Source organism: Gorilla gorilla, chromosome 11 (assembly GCF_029281585.2).
Source record: "Gorilla gorilla gorilla isolate KB3781 chromosome 11, NHGRI_mGorGor1-v2.1_pri, whole genome shotgun sequence".
Taxonomy (NCBI): domain Eukaryota; kingdom Metazoa; phylum Chordata; class Mammalia; order Primates; family Hominidae; genus Gorilla; species Gorilla gorilla.
The window spans coordinates 127,406,345-127,428,792 of record NC_073235.2 but is presented as its reverse complement, the minus strand read 5'-3'; the positions used below and the strand labels follow the sequence as shown (position 1 = coordinate 127,428,792).

The 22,448-nt window shown below is 40.0% G+C and overlaps 1 protein-coding gene across 1 annotated transcript; it reads left to right on the top strand.

Annotated features, from left to right (window-relative positions):
- Positions 1 to 7,158: 7,158 nt before the first annotated feature.
- Positions 7,159 to 19,811, top strand: CCDC195 (coiled-coil domain containing 195). The gene is made up of 3 exons (XM_055380578.1): positions 7,159 to 7,393; positions 13,346 to 13,592; positions 19,688 to 19,811. The coding sequence occupies exons 1-3, from the start codon at positions 7,159 to 7,161 to the stop codon at positions 19,809 to 19,811; spliced, it is 606 nt and encodes a 201-aa protein (XP_055236553.1).
- Positions 19,812 to 22,448: the final 2,637 nt, after the last annotated feature.

The following is a 22,448-nucleotide window of genomic DNA, read 5'->3' as shown; positions in this document are numbered from 1 at the left end:
AATCCTTTATCGCAGCAAATGGCTGGAGCTGAGTAGTTGCCAACCTCTGCATCTCTAGTCATTTATTTTACCTGACTCACTCTGTAAGACATTTATTTACGATTTTTGCAATGTCTATATTTTATGATTAAGATTTAATAATGAGTTAATGACAGAGCAGAAGTTAGGACCTGGGATCTTCACCCTGTCCATTATATCAGTTCAAATTGTTTGCACACATGCCAGTCAAGGGGGCTTTGAAATTCCTATTCTCATTGGAAACTCCCCACAGGCCAGTGGCAGCTTATCAAATGGTAGATGTTCCTTCCCATACCTGTCTCCAAGGAAGTCCCTGCATTCACACAAACCTAACCAAGCCATGATCATCTCATGTCTCGCTGCACAAGGAGGCAGCTAATCTCTTTCATGTGAGTTGACCCAGGGCATCTGTAAACATCCCTCTCACAGACTCATCAGCATTTCATGTATGTCATGACCATCAAAAACTTTTCATCTCTTTCCTTTCCACACGACTACTCTGATACTGTGTGATACTCAAATGTCAAAACAACAGCAAAATGGCAGACTGTCAAATCTGCTGCTGAGTCTGGGCTCATAGAAACACCAGCTGCTTCTGGTCACCTGGGAAATCACTGTGACAACAGCTGCATATCAAGCTCAAGGTCAAAGTAAATTCTTGGCAAATGCTGCAAAAGTAGAATTTCTCGGTAGCTGTTTAAATAATTTATAACAGCAGGATGTATGTCTGCTTGAAAAGTAAGACATAAGATTTCATGTAAGTGACATTTTCCTATTATGTCACAGAGGATAAGGCAATTGGATATCTCTGCACAGAAGGAAATATGATCAAGTGCTGATGATCCAGTCAAAATCCCTTCTTTTTATTCTGACCTTGCTCATCCTTTGTCACCGACTAAAATGGAAGGTTCTGACAGGTAAGGAAGCCACATATCACCCCTCCATACCATATCCCAGCAAGATGATGTTATGTCTAGAAAAGGTAAATGTTGTGGTCTTTGTTTGAGCAGGGTGGAAGGAAGGTATTTGCCAGGTTTCCACTGTCTGAAAAGCAGACAACCTAATGTGGCTAATCTTTTTTTCTAAAATGTTGCCCTCAGACCTGAGAAGAGCCAAAGGCCTACTCAATTCCCACAGCGCTGACTCATGCTGGAGGCTGGGGGCTGGAGGTATGGTGTTTACTAGCTGAGGCAGGAGATGAGGAAATTAGCTATGTAGATGCCTAGGGAAACCTTGGCTTATTCCACTACATAAGACATCCATGTGCTTTACAATATATACATGTTTGTGTGTGTATATATATGTATGCATCTATATAAAAAACCAGCCGGGCGTGGTGGCTCATGCTCGTAATCCTAGCACTTCGGGAGGCTGAGGCAGGTGGATCACTTGAGGCCAGGAGTTCGAGACCAGCCTGGCCAACATGGTGAAACCCCATCTCTACAAAAAATACAAAAATTAGCTGGATGTTGTGGCGGGTGCCTACAATCCCAGCTACTCGGGAGGCTGAGGTTTGAAAATTGCTTGAACCTGGGAGGCACGGGTCACAGTGAGCCGAGATCACGCCACTGCACTCTAGCCTGGGTGACAGAGTGAGACTCTGACTCAAAAAAAAAAAAAACTTGGTTCTTGCATTCGTATAAAAATTTACTAATTCTAAACAGCTTTCACTATATATCAAAATTTCAAATTTTTATGACAACTATTACAGACTACAACAACTTTGATAAGAAAATTCCAGTTTTCACTAGTCATCTGACTTCAAAAGTCCACCAAAAATTCCAAAAAAAGTAATATCACTTCATTTTATTAAATTTCTTTCATATTATTTATTCTATTTTCATCACTTTTTTTTATTATAGAAGCCGTTCACATAATTACAGAATTTTTTTTTTTAGATGGAGTCTCACTCTGTTGCCAGGCTGGAGTGCAGTGGCACGATCTTGGCTCACTGCAAGCTCCGCCTCCCGGGCTCACACCATTCTCCTGCCTCAGCCTCCCGAGTTGCTGGGACTACAGGTGCCCGCCACCAGGCCCAGCTAATTTTTTGTATTTTTAGTAGAGACGGGGTTTCACCACTTTGGCCAGGATGGTCTCAATCTCGACCTCGTGTTCCGCCCGCCTCAGCCTCCCAAAGCGCTGGGATTACAGGCTTGAGCCACTGGGCCCAGCCAATTACAGAATTTTTTAAAATTCAGATAACATACATGGGTAACTAAAAATCATCAAAAATCTTACCACACAAACTTAGAAACTGTTTTTCCTTTGGGATATTTCTTTCCATTTTTAACATAGTTTAGATAATGTTTTATATACAGCAGGTGTATTGGTCCATTCTCACATTGCTATAAATAACTATGTAAGACTGGGTAATTTTTTTTTTTTTTTACATGGAGTCTCGCTCTTGTTGCCCAGGCTGGAGTGCAATGGTATGATATCGGCTCACCACAAACCACCTCCCGGGTTCACGCGATTCTCCTGCCTCAGCCTCCCAAGTAGCTGGGATTACAGGCATACGCCAAAGCGCTGGGCTAATTTTGTATTTTTAGTAGAGACAAGGTTTCTCAATTTATAAAGAAAAGAGGTTTAATTGACTCAGAGTTCCACAGGCTGTACAGGAGGCATAGCTGGGGAGACCTCAGGAAACTTATAATCATGGCGAAATGGTGAAGGGGAAGCAAGCATGTTTTCACATGATGGCGGGAGAGAGAGGGAAAGGGGGGAAATGCTATACACTTTTAAATAACCAGATCTCATGAGAACTCACTCATGAGACAGCACTAGGGGAATGGTGCTAAACCATTAGAAACCACCCCCATGATCAAAACACCTCCCACCAGGCCCCATCTCCAACACTCAGAATCACAATTCATCATGAGATTTGGGTGGGGTCACAGAGTCAAACCATATCAGTTGGGTATACTAATTTTTCCACACAACATTTTCAGGTTCAGAGTATTATTCTGTTTTATGGCTATACCATATTCTATTTATTCATCTTCCTCTTTTGGGCAGTTAGGTTATTTCCAGCATTTTGCTATCAATGTGCAGCATGCATCATTTTATAAGAATCTTTACATGCAATTACTTTCTTAGGTAGAGTCTAGAAGGTGGAATTTAAAGGCTTATAGTTAAACACTTGTTAAATATCCTTGATACTTATTGTTAAATTGCTTATCTGAAAGACTTGTCAATTATTAATAGTATTTGCATTAACTTTTTTTATTTTCAAAATCTTTGCTAACTTCTTCAACCCCTCAACAAAAATTTCAGTAATTTAATTTGCAAAATTACTGATGAAGTTGAGCTTTTTTCCTCATGTTTTGCCATTTGCTGTTCTTCTAGGAAATGTCTGTAACTTTGTCCTGCCTGCAAATTCCCCAATATTTGCTGTTTTCATCATCGTAACTTCATTTTATATTGAAAAATTGAATAAAGCAAGTCCCCAATAATTACTCTTCATTTTCACATACTTCATAACAATTGCTTCCAGATGACCTTTAAAACGATTTCATCAATTTCTTTTTTTAAAAGTCCCATTGAGATTTTGATTAGAAATTCAACTAAAATGGCCTGGCGCAGTGTCTCACACCTGTAATCCCAGCACTTTGGGAGGCCAAGGTGGATGGATCATTAGGTCAGGAGTTCAAGACCAGCCTGACCAACATGGTGAAAGCCCATCTCTACTAAAAATACAAAAATTAGCTGGGCGTGGTGGCACGTGTCTGTAATCCCACCTACTCAGGAGGCTGAGGCAGGAGAATCGGTTGAACCCGGGAGGCAGAGGTTGCAGTGAGCCGAGATCACGCCACTACACTCCAGCCTGCGTGACAGGGCAAGACTCCATCTCAAAAAAACAAACAAAAGTAAGGAAAAGAAATTCAATTAAGACTTCTTTTAAAATATTCAGTCTTCTTGCCAGGAAAATAGTTTCCATTTTCCTAAGTTTTCTTTTATATCTCAGCAAAATGTTAGTTTTTTTTTTTTAATTATAAACCTTACAAACAAAAAAAATTCCTGGGCATTTTATATGCAGAGACCTATTGTCAGTGGAATATTTTTCATTTTTTTTCTACTGGTCATTGATAGTACTTTGAAAAACTATTGATTTTTAAGTGCCTATTTTGTAACATAGGAGTAGATTACAAAATAAAATTTTGGACTTTTTTCATTTGCGGGTTTTGTTTTGCTTTGTTTTGTTTTGTTTTTGACACAGGGGCTTGCTCTGTTACCCAGGTTGGGAGTACAGTGGCACAATCTCGGCAGCCTTGACCTCCCTGGCTCAAGCGATCCTCCCACCTCAGCCTCCCGAGTAGCTAGGACCACAGGCACGTATCACCATGACTGGCTAATTTTTGTATTTTTTGTAGTGACAGGGTTTCACCATGTTGCCTGGGCCAGTCTCGAATTCCTGAGCTCAAGAAATCCACTCACCTCGGCCTCCCAAATTTCTGGGACTACAGGTGTGAGCCACTGCACCCACCCAGATTTATTTTCTTGGGCTTTCTAGATATATAATCAAATTGTCTATAAATAATGATATAATCTTGTCATTTCCAATAACAGTACAAGTTATTTTCACATTCCGCTTTGTTGCTGAATGCAATTTTAAGAAGCAAATACAATTTCAACACTGAGTTCAATTTCAAGAATGAATTTTATGGCCCATTTTTGTGGAATGTACCACAAAATACTTTATGGAAGCTGAGGCAGTTTGTCCTATTCTAGTCAGATGCATTCAGGAGAATGCCTTTAGACCTGGATATCCTAGTTCAAGAAACCTATCAACAAATTGAAACATGTTCAAAAGAGAGTCCAAGATGCACTCCAGGCCCTGGAACACACATTAGATTAAAACAACAGCTAAAAATATTGAGGCTGTTTTTTCTAGAGTGTAGAAACTCACTGGAACATGATGGAACAATAATTTTTATTAAAGCAAAGATTAGACATATTGCATAATGTCTCCAAAGAGAAGAGCTAAGAACGAGCTGAATGGAGACCAATTTTTGGTCAATGGAAATAATTTTAGTTAAAAAGCAACACAAATGATAAATGCTTGAGGTGGTGGATACCCCAGTTACCCCAATTTGCTCATTATACATTGTGTGCTTTATCAAAATATCACATGTGGGCCAGGCACGGTGGCTCACGCCTGTAATCCCAGCACTTTGGGAGGCTGAGGCGGGCGGATCACGAGGTCAGGAGATACCGACCATCCTGGCTAACACAGTGAAACCCTGTCTGTACTAAAAATACAAAAAAAATAGCCAGGCGTGGTGGCAGGCGCCTGTAGTCCCAGCTACTCAGGAGGCTGAGGCAGGAGAATGGCGTGAACCCGGGAGGCGGGGCTTGCAGTGAGCCGAGATCACGCCACTTCACTCCAGCCTGGGTGACAGAGCGAGACTCCGTCTCAAAAAAAAAAAAAATCACATGTACCCCAAAAATGTGTACAACTGTTATGCATCAATAATAATTAAAAATAAAAATAATTTAAAGAATATCTGATGAGGTGGGCACAATTCTAAGGGGCACAGTACAGATAATTATTGAGTATGTAAACTCCTGAGTCACATTGCCTGCATTTAGTATCCCTGACCTAGGCCAAGTGTCTTCAACTTTCTATGCCCATTTCCTTTGCTGTAAAATGGGGATGATAATACTGCCTATCTCGTTTATGAGTAAATTTTCTCAAAAAGAAAATCGCAGGAAGGAAACTCTCCTACAAAAGAAATACTCACATATAGGGTCAATGATCCGTTGCAGAGATACTGTGGAACAGATCTGAACATCCAGTAGGTGGTGAGATTGGATGACCTTTCCAGTCCCATTTTACTCCATAGTCCATATTTCTACAAGCTACTTCTACAGCCTCTGGAGTGGCACACGTTTACTGAAATTCATTTAAATACAAATATAAATAGTATATGAAAATGCCCTCATCATTTTTATATACTGACTTTTTAGCAAACATAAAATTCAAACATATAAAATAAATTTGTATGAATAAAAAAGGAGTAATACTTTCTTCAATCATTCCTTCCATCTAAACAGCCTTGGATCAATCAACAAATATGTATTAAGATGGGCAAATACACACACACACACACATACACGGGCACACGCAAAGAAAACAAAAATGAATGTGAAAGAAAATCTATCCCCATAAAAAGTTTTCTAATTATTTTCACCGTATTGCAAAAGATCATTTATGTTTAAACATTAATTGAATTTCCAAACAGATATTGCTATCAGGGCATATGCTATTTAAGATTTGTACTTTTCATTTCCCCACAAAGAAACCTCTTCAGGAAATAGGTAACAAAAGCTGTTATTGTCACATGTCTCTCTCATTCAAGATTAATGTTTAGCCTGTATCTTCTTACATTCCCAAAATACCCCTGGCAGCCTTTGCCCAGGCAAACATCCTAGAAGTAAATAATGGCAAAATGCTTCTAAGATAGAAACTTACTGAGGAGTGATAATATCTGTCCTTCCTTGGCCTATCTTGAGGGATTTAGGTATTAATTACCAACGTCATATTTAAATAATATCCCTGAAGTTCATATGACCCCTTGTGATTAATGTTACCCTTCCTTAGTAAGTGTCAAAATTAATAATTTACCAAAAAATGCAGAACTATGGCACATTAGACAGAGAAGACATGGCATAATTCTTCTATGTCCATTTTGATGCACTTGTGGCAGCTGGTGATCCTGAGATACATTTGGATCCCAGAAGTGGCAATAGAGAAAAGACTGAGTGGCTGTTGTGATGGTAAGTTCATGATGGAAACAAGAAACTGTTCTTCACTGGAAATTTGTGGAGTGTTCTCTTCTCCTCCCACACAAAGCAATATTCTAGAACTGTGGATTGACATGAAATGAAAGATAGAAAGAAAATCTCTGTTTTGAAAAACAAAACCCAGAATGAATACTTCATGGAAGATCTTTTACCTCCCTTGACAGCCTAACCCCCCAGGTGCTGAAAGATGGCGCAGAGAAGAGTGACAGCTATTGTTCAGAAAGGTTTATGAGCAGGATCAGCCAGACCCACTGAGTAGATTGTGTTTTGGGCTCATGAGGAAAAGTCCACCTGTCTCTCCCAAAGAAGCCAACTAGAGCGACATGAGAAGAGACAATGGAAGCTAATATCCAGCTCATGAGACTTATCCAGGAAATGCGGGCAGAGATCCACAAACTGGAGAAAGAGAATCAAGCCCTCCGGATGAAACTCACTGCAAGTAGTCAGAGAGCCGCAGGCTCAGGGAGAGAATCAGGAGACGAAAGGGAGGAGGAAGCGCCAGGACAATCTCCAGCAACCCTTCAGGGTGCCGTTTCCACTGATGCAGCACCAGCAGTGCAGGAACACCAAGGTACCCAAATATTCTGAGCTCTTGTGGGCTGTGCCCATTTTGCAAATATCGTGAAATAGTTAAGTGTATTGTGCTGATCAGATAACTGTATAGTTTGGTAATAACGGTGGTGGGTTTCAACCCTTTCCTCCTAGTAGATTACCTGTGAATCCCTAGACAAAAATGTCTTTAGCATCTTCAAGCAATACATTATAGCAACACTAAAATTACTTCCATATTTGCTGGGAAAGATGAGAGAGACAGGTTTGTGGAAATCAGTCACACTAGGAACAATGTGGTCTTTTTCCTCTTTAACTTCAGCTATTTAAATGCTGCATAATAGCACATTGAATGTGTGTATGTCAAACGGCACGCACACTTATAAGGCTGGAACAGTACTGCACACCAGATAAGGGAATGGATGTCAAAGTCAACAAATATGGTTGCCAATTGACCACTTCAGCCACTTGACTCTAAGCCAGTGATTAGACCTCTTTAATCTTTGTTTTCTTCATCTGGAAGTGTTATAGTACCTATCTCACAAGGTTGTGAGGATTAACTACAGTAAATATGAACTAAATGCTTAGTATTGCACCTGGCCAAGGCACAACAAATGGCAGATACTATTTCCTATCCATGTTTTACTAATAACTTTATTGTCCTGTATGAATGAATACTGCACATAATTCAGCCTGCTATACAGATTGAAGACTTCAAGATACAGAGTCGATGTTTGATATATTCTAAAAATCAAATCTCTCACATTTTATGAGAAATATTTTGACTGTGAAGATTACACATGGGGTCAGAAATCAGCAGAGTGAGAAATACACTCTACATTAAAATTGTCAATACCTGCCTGCACACACCATATTGAAAGAAAATAATTCATATACATAATTAAATACTCAAAACTCTTAAAATCATCTGTCAAAAGCTTTAGGCATTGCCAATTAGAAGCACTTTGGGAAGCCAAGGTGGATGAGTGATGAGGTCAACTGAGACCTTCCTGGCCAACATGGTGAAACCCTGTCTCTACTAAAAATACAAAAATTAGTCAGGCGTGGTGGCGCACACCTGTAATCTCAGCTACTGGGGAGGCTGAGGCAGGAGAATCACTTGAACCTGGGAGGCGGAGGTTATAGTGAGCTGAGATCGTGCCACTGCACTCCAGCCTGGCGACAGAGTGAGACTCCGTCTCAAAAAGAAAAAAAGGAAAAAAAAGAAGCTCTGAACAGGTTGACAATGGAACAGGTCATATTTGCCGGTTGGTTCTCGCAGTTAGAGATGTGTCTCTCTAATGAGACTCTATATTTGAAAGCTGAAAACAGATTCCGATCCAGGTCTTTTTCCTTTTTCATAAGTACAACTCTGGATTGAGTAACTGTCTACTGGTTATTTAATAAAACTGTGAAAGAGTAACCTATAGGAGGTTAGACATTCTCTTGCTGGAAAAAAAAAGGATGTGGACATTTATAATATTTGCTTAGTTGAGGGTTTCTCAACCTCTGTACTACTGACATTTGAGACTGAATAATTACCGTGGAGGTCATCTCGAGCATGGTAGGGTGTTTAGCAGCTTCCCTGGCCTCTAACCACTAGATGCTGGAGTACTCACGCTTCCCCTTCCAGTTATGACCATCAATAATGTCTCCAGGCATTGCCAAATGTTGCCTTGGGAACAAAATCGCACCCCATCCACCACTGAAAACCACTGCCTTGCTCCAAAAATAAACAACAATCCTTCAAGTCTATTCTCTGTGGGACTTATCCTAACAGAAAAGTAAGTTGCATCTTAGAACTAACTGTCCTATTTTAAAACATGTATTAACACAGTTCAAAGAACAGAGTATTGCCCTTTAAATTCTCAGGGTCTAAACATCATCAAGCTTAGAGGAGGTTAGAACATATTCATAAGAGTTAAATGCATAATTGATATCATACTTCTTCAGCATATGGGTGGTAATTTCCAATAAGAATGTTAGCATTAACTTTGAAAAGGATTGGTGAGGCCAAGCATGGTGGCTCATGCCTGTAATCCCAGCGCTTTGGGAGGCGAAGGCAGGAGGATCACTTGAGGACAGGAGTTCGAGATTGGCCTAGGCATCATAGTGAGACCACCATCTCTGCAAAGAAAAGAAAAGAATAGAAAAGAAAAGAAAAGGATTAGCCAGGAAAAAATTAGCCAGGCATGATGGTGTAGATCTATAGACTGAGCTACTTGAGAGCCTGAGAGGCTGAGATGGGAGGATTCCTTGAGCCCAGAAGTTTGAGGCTGCAGTGAGCTAAGGGTGCACCACTGTACTCCAGCCTGGGTGACAAGAGTGAGACCTTGTCTCAAAAAAAAAAAAAAAAAAAAATACTGGTGAAAAATATTTGATAAAATTGTAGGAAACCTTGCTTATTGCACAAATAAAACACAGAAAGAAATGTGATTTAGATTTGCACTTGGGAGTCCTGTAGAGTTACTTTAAATGATGTTTATCTGTTTCTTAAATGTTATGTGCTATTATAATAGCAAGTAATATAAGTAGGAAGAACATTGTCCTGAGCATGAAGACACCTGGGTTGAACTCCTAGTTGTTCAACATTGGGCAGGTCACATAAACTTTCTGATTTTAGCATCCTCATCTAAAAATAAGTGGATTGGGCTAAATGTCTTCCAAGTCCTATTCCAACTGCAAAATCCTGTGATTCTATGAATATAGAGTGATGTAGAGCTTTTTATGATCACTCTCCTCATCTGTAAAATGGAGGTAATGATGGAATCTACCTCACAGGGATGTTGAGAGGAGTAAAGATAGTGTAAGTAAGACTCAATGTAAATTACTAAGTAATAGTTGTCATAATATCATTGGACATGTCAGAAAAATATTATTATTTGACTTGAGCATAAGTTTTTATCAGTAGTTTTAATAGTAATTGCCAAAGTCAATTGAAATTCATACTTACAATTAATTGAATCATAGAAATCTGTTACTAGAAAGGAACGTTAGAGGCCAGGCACAGTGGCTCACTCCTGAAATCTCAGCACTTTGGGAGACCAAGGTGGGTGGATCACGAGGTCAGGAGATCGAGACCATCCTGGCCAACATGGTGAAACCCCGTCTCTACTAAAAATACAAAAATTAGCTGGGCGTGGTGGCACGTGCCTGTAGTCCTAGTACTCGGGAGGTTGAGGCAGGAGAACCGCTTGAACCCGGGAGGCGGAAGTTGCAGTGAGCTGAGATTGCACCACTGCACTCTGGCCTGGGAAACAGTGCAAGACTCCATCAAAAAGGAAGGAGGGAAGGAAGGAAGGAAGGAAGGGAGGGAGGGAGGGAGGGAGAGAGGGAAGAGATCATCCAGTAGAAATTTCCTTATTTACAGTTGAAAATATAAGCCTCATAGAGATTATCTTACGCAACTTCTCCAATCCTTTTTTGGAAACAAAAATACATAAACCTATTCTTTCAGAAAGAATAATGTGAAATCAGAAATATGAGTCTCACTTTAAGAAAGGGAATAATTAAAGAGGACCTGGAAGTGGATCACTTAGAGCTAAAAGTTCCTCTGTGTGTTCCTTGGTATGTGTGGTGAGATAAAGTGAGGCTCTCTGTGAGTGGAGAACCCTACTTCCCCTGAAGTCACCCGAGGACGCAGAGCTACGCTACGGCCCAGACACAGCTGTGTGGTGATAAAATATACTGAGAATGCAGAGTGCCTGCTCAGAATGAATCCTTGCTGGATAAATGCTCATGGAAACATCTGTAATAGTGCATAAATATTTGGTAGATATGAAATCTAGCCAGCGCTTTCAGAGATGTTTCCCGGCCCCTCTTGCCCTGTGGAACCTTGAAGCAATTTGCCGCAGCAAAGATAAAAGAAACAACTCTTTACAGCATTGCTGGACCTCTGATTCTCTGCTCACATCCTTTGCTGGCAAATAAACTGCATTTGGCTGTGATCTTTGAAAATGTTCTAATGAGCCTGTGATGCTGTGTTGAATATCTTTTTTGTTAATAAGAAACTGAAGGACACAGACCCTTTGTGACCCACGGAGATGAACAATGAGCCTATATGCTAATCACTCCCAAATTAACTGTAGGTCCCAAGTAAAAACAAACGTAATTTTGCTATCATCAGCATAATTTCCTGTTGTGTTTGCCTACGATTCAGTATCAAGGGATTGTTTTATAATCCTTCTAAACAAAAACGTTTATGTTTGTAAGTAGTCACAGATCTGTTTTTAGATAATTATGGAAGTTACATATCACGACCAAGGGGAGCATTTAAAGATAATTTATGAATAATATTTGTAGTTAATCACTTCAAACAGATTTGAACTTAAACTCTCCCTAGACCTCTCCTACAATTCAGTCTTCTGTTCTACAAAAAGCCGAAACAGCCTCCACCTTTTGAAATAACCATAATGATTTTCTGTCTGCTTTTTCCAGAAGCAGTCAGCAAACATAAATAAAAAATAATTGTGCTTCTGGCACTCGCAAAGACTACCCATAATGCAGTGGTTTTTTTACGCTTTCATGCTCGTTCATGGCAAAGGTGCAGTGAGAAAGAATGAAGATTCCACAATCACTCGTAAAGTGCTCCAGAAAATGAAAACCAACCCATGAGATCAGTGTTGTAAGCTACATGGACAACACTGGACATGCAAGTAGATGTTGGATAATCACCAGACCTCCAAGTAGAGGTTAAATGACCAGCTCCAGATCACAGAGTTAATGCAGTGTAAGAGCTGGCGTTCAGACATACCAAGAGCCTCTAAAATAAAGTTCTTTTAATCAACATTTTTTTCGTTATAAAAAAAAAACAAAAACAAAAAAACAAAAAGCAGGGAAGATTTGATTTACCTCAAGGAAAGAGTTTATTGGGAGACTCTGTGAACAGAAACTGAATTGGAAGTCCCTGGAAACTAAAGCCACAAATCTCTCCATCTCTTTCAGGGGCTCTCCAATTTCCCACACCATGCATCTTTGCTCTTCGCCATGTGTCTCCTTTGCGTTTGTCTCTCACTCAATAGACATCCTCTTAATGACTGTCCCAACTAAGGCCAAGACATGCAATCATAGGCCAGTTAGCAACAACCTGTTAAATTCCTGTGGCCATTCAGGTGATCAGACACTGTGGATAAGCCTGTTCTTCTAGAATCAGGAGTAAGAAAGCCATCAAGAATTGGCATGTCTAGGAGATTCATGTTCTCCCAATTTTAAGGTCTTTTTTTATTATCTATGTATGTCAAGCCCCTGTTCTAATGCTGTATTCTCAGAAAGGTCTTCCCTGGCCGCACAATTGAAATAGCCTCTGAACACCTTCCTGCATCTGTCTCTATCCCCTTGTCCTCATCAGCCTTATTTGCCTTCCTAGAATGTATTACTATGTGAATTCTATCATCTATTGTTTACTGTCTGTCTTCCACATAAGAAGGTGAACTCTGGAATTTTATATTGTTCTCTACCACATTCCCATCTTTTAAAAAAGATCCTGGCATATGGTTGGCACTCAATTAATTTTTGTAAAATAAATCAATGAATGCTTTTTGTTTGTTTGATTGTTTGAGACGAAGTTTCCCTCTTGTCACCCAGGCTGGAGTGCAGTGGCATGATCTTGGCTCACTGCAACCTCTGCCTCCCGGATTCAAGCAATTCTCCTGCCTCAACCTCCTGAGTAGCTGGGACTACAGGTGCCCGCCACCACGCCTGGCTAATTTCTGTATGTTTAGTAGATACAGGGTTTCATGTTGGCCAGGATGGTCACCATCGCCTGACCTTGTGATCCACCCACCTCGGCCTCTCAAAGTGCTGGGATTACAGGCGTGAGCCACCGCGCCAGGCCAAATGGATATCTTTTATGCCAAAAAAGTAATGAGAAACAATAGTTCTGTCTAGTTAGTTTCAATAAAATTCTATCATTTTTCATTTGTGAGTGTCATTAGGGTAGAATTTTTTTAAGTTGAATTTTGTGTCTTTTGTACAGGCAATGTCATGATTGTTAGACGCTATTCCATTTCATCATCAGTTTGCTCATCTGCTGTAAATGATCCCTGGAAATCTGGGAAAAGTCACCCAAAGAGCGGAATTCTAGAAGCTCAGAGAACACTGAAGTCACTGGCATGTTCTCCAATTAAGAAGCAAGACATGGAAGAAAAGGTGTTTGCCACAGATTCTTTCACCAGCAATAGGACCAGCCAAAGAGCTTCTCCTGAGCATGTTTGTGGTTGCAGGTAATGTACAATACACTTCAAGCTGGTGAATAGGCCCATGCTGAGATGGTTACTGAGACTTTCCCCTGGATAAATGAAGTCTTATCTAGTGGAGGAAACAAAACCAAATAGCATATAAATAATTTCCATATCACCTATATCCATTTTGGGAATTTAAAGTAACAAATTTATTTGAGGTTAAATGGCACCCTCTAATAGATGCCTCTAACAACTGGACAACTTAGTATTCATTTATTCATTAAGCATTAGTGATCATATTCTAAGCCAGGCACTGGTGATACAAGATTCTGCAAAAGTAAGCCATTACATTCAAAACTCTCATTTAGTGACAAAGGCACACAAGTAAACTATCTACTGCAATAAAGTGCATCTCAGGGAGTAGGCACAGTTACTTTAAGAGCTGAATGCAGAACTCCTCTCAGAGAACAGCTGTTCTGGTGGAGGCAGGTGCCTTAGTGGGCGTTAGGGGAAATTGTTTTAAGAAATTATTTAGGCATAACTCATAAGGGCCAAGAGACAAAGAGAAAACCAATTTGCTCTCCAAACTATGTGAACTGGTATTTAGAGAGCTGGAACAGCCTGAGAATGGGAGGGATGTGAGACAACAGTCAAGAAAGCACTTTGGGAGGCCGAGGCGGGCTGGATCACTTGAGGTCAGGAGTTCAAGTGACCTGCAACCAGCCTGGCCAACATGGCAAAACCTTGTCTCTACTAAAAATACAAAAATTAGCCAGGCGTGGTGGCCTGCGCCTGTAACCTCAGCTACTTGGGAGTCTGAGGCAGGAGAATCACTTGAACCTGGGAGGCAGAGGTTGCAGTGAGCCGAGATAGTACCACTGCACTCCAGCCTGGGGGACAGAGTGAGACTCCATCTCAAAAAAAAAAAAAAAAGAAAAAAGAAAAGAAAAGAAAGAAAAGAAAAAGAAAAAGAAGCCAGGGTCTGTTAGAGGAAACTTGGCCAGTGGCTCCTGAAGTGGTAGAGTCAAGTCCTCTAACACCAAGCCTAATTTATCTGCACAACTGTGCAGGAGCATGCACTGCCCCCTCTCTCCCACACTCTGCATCCCTACTGTCCAACTCCCAATGAGGCCCTAACTCTTCAGCAAGATCTCTACTTGTCTTTGTCTTGTGTGAGTAGAAGGAGGAAAATCAAGAGGAGGGGACCTGGGTCTCATGATTATTAGCTTATCACGGGAAAGAGAAAATGCAAAAAATATGATTGTTGAGAGACCCAGAGCACCATCGAACTCAGCAGTGGCAGGAAAGCAAATCAAGAGATAACCATAAGCAAGAGGCCTGTAGGAATTCTCATAAATATTGGAAAGGGCACTGGACTTCCCACAGGATGTGGGATACAAAGGTTGAATCAGCTTTATTTGAATTTCCAAAGACAGGATGAAAACTGTGTTTCCCTTGCAGAAGGTTCTATCATAGGAGCAGGGAGATTAACTGGAGTCACCAAGGACTACTAGATTTAGCCAAAGAAAAATGGAAAGGTCATCCCAAGTAGAACGAAACAGACATGAGGATAGAAGAAGCCATGCCATTGAGAGAAACTAAAAGTAGTAAAATAAATGAGGATGGAGAAGTGAGAAGGATTCATCATTAAAGGCCACTCGTGGAATGCTAAGGAATATATGCTTTATCGTGAAATTATTGGAAAGCCAGAATAAATGTCTTATGAAAACTTCCAAAATATTCTGTAAATATTTTCCAAAATATTCCAAAATATTTCTGTAAATATTCAGAAATTAATGTTACATGCACAAATAGATTCAAAAAGTTTTATCATATTTGCTTCAGATGCTTTTATATGTAAAAGAAATAAAATGTGGCTAGGTGCGGTGGCTCAAGCCTGTAATTCCAGCACTTTTGGAGGCTGAGGTGGGCAAATCCCTTGAGCCCAGGAGTTCGAGACCAGCCTGGGCAACATAGTGAGACCTTGCCTCTAAGGAAGGAAGGAAGCAAGGAAGCAAGCAAGGAAGGAAGGAAGGAAGGAAGGAAGGAAAGAAGGGAGGGAGGGAGGTAAAGAGAAGAAAAGAAGAAAAGAAGAAAGGAAGGAAGAAAGAAAAGGAAGGAAGGAAGGAGAGAAAGAAAGAAAGTTACCAATAAAGAAAGTCTTATATAACTTTTCCTTTGTCCTCCCAGGGGCAAATGTCATCATGAGTTTAGTTTTTATTTTTTCAGTCTAGGTTTTTATACTTTTATTACATTCATTCATTCAATAAATATATCCTGAGGGTGTGCTGCATGTTGGGCAGGATTCTCTGCCCTGCAGATACAGCAGGAAACCGAATTGTCAAAAACCCCTGCCCATGTGGAGCTTATTTCTTTGCAACATGATAATCAGTAAACATGCAAATATATAAAGTGTATATTATGTTAGACGGTGTTAAGTACCAAAGCAAAAAATAAAGCGAATAAAGAAGGGTTAGAGGAGCATAATGAAATGTTTGATACCACGGCCAAAGAATGCCTTTCCATCTGAGTAAAGAAGGGAGAGAGAGAGTGAGTCCTGATCAAGGCTAAAGAGAGAACTCTCTAGGCATTGAGAAGAGCAAATGCAGAAGCCCTGGGTAGGAGCATTACCAGTGTGTTCAAGGATAGGCCAGGAGCCTGGTGTGACAAGTGAGCAAGCTGGTGTGCAGAAGGACAGGTAGGCAGAGAGCCAAGGGTGGCCTTCCACCCGATTCCAGTGACTCTGGAATTATTGTAAATAAATTTGTGTGGATAACATGTTCTTTTCATTTTGTAAAAAGTTCTTGGGTTGGAAACCCTATTGTGAAAAATTTAAAGAGAACAATATCGAAAACAAGGAGACCAGACCGAAGGCTATAAAATAATCTAGGCAAGAGGGGATCATTTCTTTGCCAAGCGTGCTAACAGTGGACGTGATTTCTAGATGTGCATCAAAGGTGGAGCCAACAAGATTTATTTATAGATCAAATGTGGGATATGGAAACAAGAAATGAATACTCAATCATTGGGTTCCATTGGTCATGTGTCTTCAAAGAAGGAAAACAGAAGAATGGCAGAGATATGTCCTTTTCCTTAAAAAAAAAGTGCGTGTGTGTGTGCGTATATATATATATATATATATATATATATATACGCACACACACACATATACATATACATATATATATATATATCCAGTTCCATAGCAGCACTAAATGTTTATCATAAAAGTTACAGCCAGGTGTCGGTCGCAGTGGCTCATGCCTGTAATCCCAGCACTTTGGGAGGCTGAGGTGGGAAGATCACCTGAGGTCAGGAGTTTGAGACCAGCCTGACCAACATGGTGAAACCCCATCTCTACTAAAATACAAAAATTAGCCAGGCGTGGTGGTGGGCACCTGTAATCTCAGCTACTTGGGAGGCTGAGGCAGGAGAATCACTTGAACCTGGGAGGCAGAGTTTGCACTGAACCGAGATCACGCCATTGCACTCCAGCCTGGCAACAGAGCGAGACTCTGTCTCAAAAAAAAAAAAAAAAAAATGTTACAGCCAGGCACGGTGGCTCATATCTGTAATCCCAGCACTCTGGGAGGCCAAGGTGAACAGATCACCTGAGGCCAAGAGTTCAAGACCAGCCTGACCAATATGGTGAAACCCCATCTCTACTAAAAATACAAAACTTAGCCAGGTGTGGCGGTGTATGCCTGTAGTCCCAGCTACTTGGGAGGCTGAGACAGAGAATTGCTTGAACCTGGGAGGCGGAGGTTGCAGTGAGCCGACATTGGGCCACTGCACTCCAGGCTGGGTGACAGACTGAGACTCTGTCTCAAAAAAAAAAAAAAAAAAAGTTACAAAATATAGAGGCAATATAAAAGTAAAAATGTTTAAAAACAAAACTCTTCATAATCCCACTACCTGAATAACCACCATTGAGATGGATAGCTTGTGTTCACATATGTTGAAATTATACAGCGTATATATCATAATGTTTTATTTTTTGCAATTAAACCATTCTCACAGACATACAATGCTGAGAATTATAGTACTATTAGTTTTTCCATTTCAATTTATATTATTTTCTATGACAGTATGGGAACCTAACCAACATTTATGAGGTATTATTTTTCTAAAGTAAAATGTTTTCCAACTTCCAAGCTGCCAACTAATGAACTATTTAGAATACAACCCATTTCTAATGTAAAAGTTAATTTGAAAGATTGAGCCAATTGCAAGGTTGTATTAAAGGAAGAAAGCCAGTATTGGCTTAAAATCAACAACTGGATTGGCATGAAATCCACTAGAACTATTGAGTAGGAATTGAGCATTTTTTTAATATTGTAGTCCTTTTTAAATGTGTCTTTTATATTCTCAGGAATTAACTAGTAAAGTAAAATGTCATTATATTATTCCTCTGATTATTTGGGAAATTAATTTCCTCACTAATAGCTTTCAAAGCATTTTACAAATATTTATCAAGAACCAATTTGTTTGCACTGACTTTTGAATCATATCAGACATCATACCCAATTTGCTTGTGAACTTTTCCATTATTATACCACGAAAATATTTTACAAAATAATGCCAATGCCAATATTTCTAAGAATCAAAGCTTTCCAGAAACTAAAAACAGGATTTTAATTTTTTCTTAATTTTGACAGAGAAATTCAATCTTTTCTTCCTGTGTTTTAGAAAAACAAATTTCAGTTGACAAGCTTAGGGACAAGGGCCCATATAAACAGTTAAAATTAGAAATGCTATGTTATTCAGTTTACTGATAGGGTAAACCAGATTCATTACAATAAATGTATTCTCTCCTTTTCCAAATCCAGAAAGAAGTTTAAGGAGGCAGCTTCCAGAATCAGATGGCCAAAATTCCACCTCCATCATCATTTACAAACAATGTGGCCTTGGAGAAAGTTACTAGTTTGTCCTGTATCACAGTTTATTCTTCTGTAAAAAGGGAATCTTAAAGGCAGATACCTCATAGTTTTTGTGAAGAGTAAATGAGGTGGTTGAGTGACCGCTCACCAAGTGGCAGTGGTTGTTATTATTTTATTGATTCCAGTGCTTGGAAGCACTGGACTGCCTACCTCCCAAAAGAGGGTGCAGCTGGCCTGGCTGGGAATGGTGGCTCATGCCTGAAATCCCAGCATTTCGGGAGGTCAAGGCAGGCAGATCACTTGAAGTCAAGAGTTCAAGACGAGCCTGGCCAACATGGCGAAAACTCTTCTCTACTAAAAACACAAAAATTAGCCGGCATGGTGACGTGCACCTGTAATCCCAGCTACTGGGGAGGCTGAGGCAGAAGAATAGCTTGAACCTGGGAACAGAAGGTTGCACTGAGCTGAGATCATGCCACTGCATTCCAGCCTGGGCGACAGAATGAGACTCTGTCTCAAAAAAAAAAGAAAAGAAAAGAAAAAAAAAAAGGTGCAGCTGTGTTTTCTGAGACGCAGGCCACCAAATGTCATTCAGTGAAATTACGGCCTTATCTACCCTCTTTGTTCCCACAAAAGAGAACAAAAATGAAGAAAAGGCAGTCATTTTAAACACTGTTCTTTAGATTTATTCCTAAGAGCAGTTTCTCCTGGTTAATGTCTAAATTCTATGTAATATTTTAGAGGTAAAAGGAGAAGTAGGCAAAATGAAAAGATATAATCCCTCAGATAACATGGGGCTATTGCTCTTACCCCCTTTACTCTTCAGGCATGATGGGTATTCAGTTAATTCACAGTCAAAAGGAGCAGATTTATCTGGACTATAAAATAATTGCCTCAAGTTTCTGCTTCATTTCATGAGCTGAAGAGATTTGACGCAAGAGACTCTTTGCCTAAGAATGAGATATTCTTCCACTTTGAACATCAAACTAATAATCATTCCTCAGCCATATAGTCTCTCCCTCAGTAGTTTTAAGTTTTTGTTTTATCCACACTATTCCTTGGGTTTAATTGAAAGGTCATTCCAATATATATCCTTACATCATTGTTGAACAACTTAACAAAAAATATCGTGATATATTTTTAAGTGAACTTTTAACACTGTAGATAGTATCTGGTGATTGGGGGGAAAAATCATCAATGTTCTATATAAAGGCTCACTAAAAAGTCTTTTTCTTCCCTTTATTTTGCTTCCTGTAGGGACAAGACAAAGGCAGTCAGTTTCCTGTTACCCATGGACATGTCTTCATATTCCAAAAATTCAAGTTCTTTGAAACACTCACCAAATCAGGCCACAAACCAGCTAAGTATCATTGCAGAATAGGATATGTGAAGTGATTAAATATAAGAAACAGTTGATTCTCAAGAGATGGCAGCACCAAGGTCTAGCTGGGTCAGTGTCTTTCCCTATAAAGAAGTCTGGCAAGATGTCCAGTAAGACACACAAAATATTTGGTATTGGGTCCATAGACCTGTTTGGGCCAAGGAGTGGAAGCAATTATTTTTTGTCATTGCTGAGCACTAATGACTGGTATGTGTGCAGTGGCTATTGTAGACTATATGACATGTGAGTAATTAAATGTGATTATATAGTAAGTGTCAGTGTCTGTACTATGCCATCAAGAAATGCTTCTGTTCACTTTCCGGATGAAGGTAGAACAAGCCTAGAAAAAAAGTTCTGGTTTTGATTAGTGGCATAAAAGCAACTATCCTTTGTTTTCTGTGACATAAGTGTGATTCTCCTTTTAGTTCACTGTGTGTTGATATTTCACTGACACTAGCTCATTTGTTCTTTAAGAGCCTGTGTCACAGGCGTGTGAGCTCAAACACAGCAACATCCATAGTTTACATTGTGGACTCAGAGCAACCGCGAGCTGATTAAGGGCAAGCACACTAAACCTGATTGGAAGGAGAGAGAAAATGGTTCTGCTCATCACTACTCAAGGAATGGAAGTTCTCAGAACTCCCCCAATTCCTGAACTTCTAGTTAACAGAATAGCTCCTCTTCCTGTTTATAGCAATTGAGTTTCTGATACAAATACCCTTCTTAAACAAAGATCGTATTGTATTAAAATATCCAGATTATTAAAATGCAGATTCCTGGGCCTCACCCCAGACCTATTGGATTGATTGGGGGAGCTGGGGAAGGCAGAAAGAAGAAGTGAAATTCACGTTTTAAATGAGCTTTCCAAGGTGACTCCCGCCATACAGCTGTGCTTGTGATCTACTGTTGTAAATACCAAGAAACATGGTCCAGGGCCCTCCGATCCTGCACCAAGTAGAAGCAGTGAAGCAAAGAAAGGATAGGAATGGTTCATACCATTTCTAAGAATAAATTTTAATAGTCACAGGCTTCTAGAAAAGACAGAAATAAAGCAACCAACACCCTGTGGTAAAAGTCATGTAATAAAATTAAATGCTTCTTTTATTTATGGCATTCATTGAATATTAACAAGATTCCTAACATTATAACAGATATACAATAGGGCAAGGTTACAACTGGAGGGGAAAGATGCAAACTGGATGTGAAAATACACTCCTCTGGGAATAAAGACCCACACTGAGTAGATAATTAAGCTATTACCTATGAGATAGTTGGCATTTTTAGTTTATGCACAATTATATTCTTTGCATATCTGTAAAATTGGGAATTTAACCTTAACCTCAGTTAAAAAGAAACATTCCCCAAACAGTAAAACTTTTTTAAAGCAATACATGACAACTATGCAAGTTGTAATGTCGTAACTGGCCAAGCTAATATGACAAATATCCCCAACGCTAAGCTCAATGAGTATGTAACTGACATTTGATCCATGTTCGATGAGCTGAACAATTACATGAATCTATCAGTTTCCAGTAAAAAAACACACCACACTATAAAATGTTAAGCTTTAAAATTAAATCATTTAACATAGGATTAAAGAAATAGGCCAGGCGTGGTGGCTCACGCCTGTAATCCCAGAACTTTGGGAGACCGAGGCAGGTGGATCATGAGGGCAGGAGATCAAGACCATCCTGGCTAACATGGTGAAACCCCGTCTCTACTAAAAACACAAAAAATTAGCCAGGCGTGGTGGCGTGTGCCTGTAGTCCCAGCTACTCGGGAGGCTGAGGCAGGAGAATGGCGTGAACCCGGGAGGCAGAGCTTGCAGTGAGCTGAGATCACGCCACTGCACTCCAGCCTGGGTGACACAGCAAGACTCTGTCTCAAAAAAAAAAAGAAAAAGAAAAAGAAAAAGAAACAAAGCTCTATCTCTGTTCCCCGGCTGGATATAGTGCTTAATAATAAGCCCTCAGAGCATATTTTTAAACATAATGAATTACAAAGAACATGAAATGCATCTTGGTCATGCTCTGATCAACTAGTTATATTTGTCTTCTTCTACGCCCAAAACTTCCACTGGTATGTATGAAACTAAGTCAGGAACTCAAATGCCTAGCAGTGACAGGAAAGTAACAACAATGAGTGAAGATTCTGGAGAACAGACATGTATATGCTCCATCTAAGAAGAGCCACTGTTACCCACCTTCATAGTGCCATATGGCAAAGCAGACACAGTATTGCCATATGGCCTATTTTTCAAGATACATTAATATCTGGGTTTTTATGCAAAATTTCCTGATTTATAAATATTGGCAATGTGCTCAGTTTTTTAAACACTGTGAAAACCAAACACAATGTATCTAGGGGCCAGATCTAGCCCCTAGCACAAGGGTCCCCAACATTTTTGGCACCAGGGACCAGTTTCATGGAAGACAATTTTTCCATGGGTGGCAGAGACAGGTAGAGGGGTTGGTTTGGGGATGAAATTGTTCTACCTCAGATCATCAGACATTAGATTCTCATAAGGAGCATGCAGCCTAGATCCCTTACATTTGCACTTCCAGTGGTCCTATGAGAATCTAATGCTGCTGCTGATCTGACAGGAGGCAGAGCTTAGGCAGTAATGTTCACTCACCT

What these genes read in the sequence shown, in the direction of transcription:
- CCDC195 (XM_055380578.1), top strand. Translation starts at nt 7,159, where the DNA reads ATGGAAGCTAATATCCAGCTCATGAGACTTATCCAGGAAATGCGGGCA. An exon ending in AGCAGTGCAGGAACACCAAG is followed by an intron (nt 7,394 to 13,345) that starts GTACCCAAATAT and finishes TCTTTTGTACAG; the next exon opens with GCAATGTCATGATTGTTAGA. An exon ending in GAGCATGTTTGTGGTTGCAG is followed by an intron (nt 13,593 to 19,687) that starts GTAATGTACAAT and finishes TGCTTCCTGTAG; the next exon opens with GGACAAGACAAAGGCAGTCA.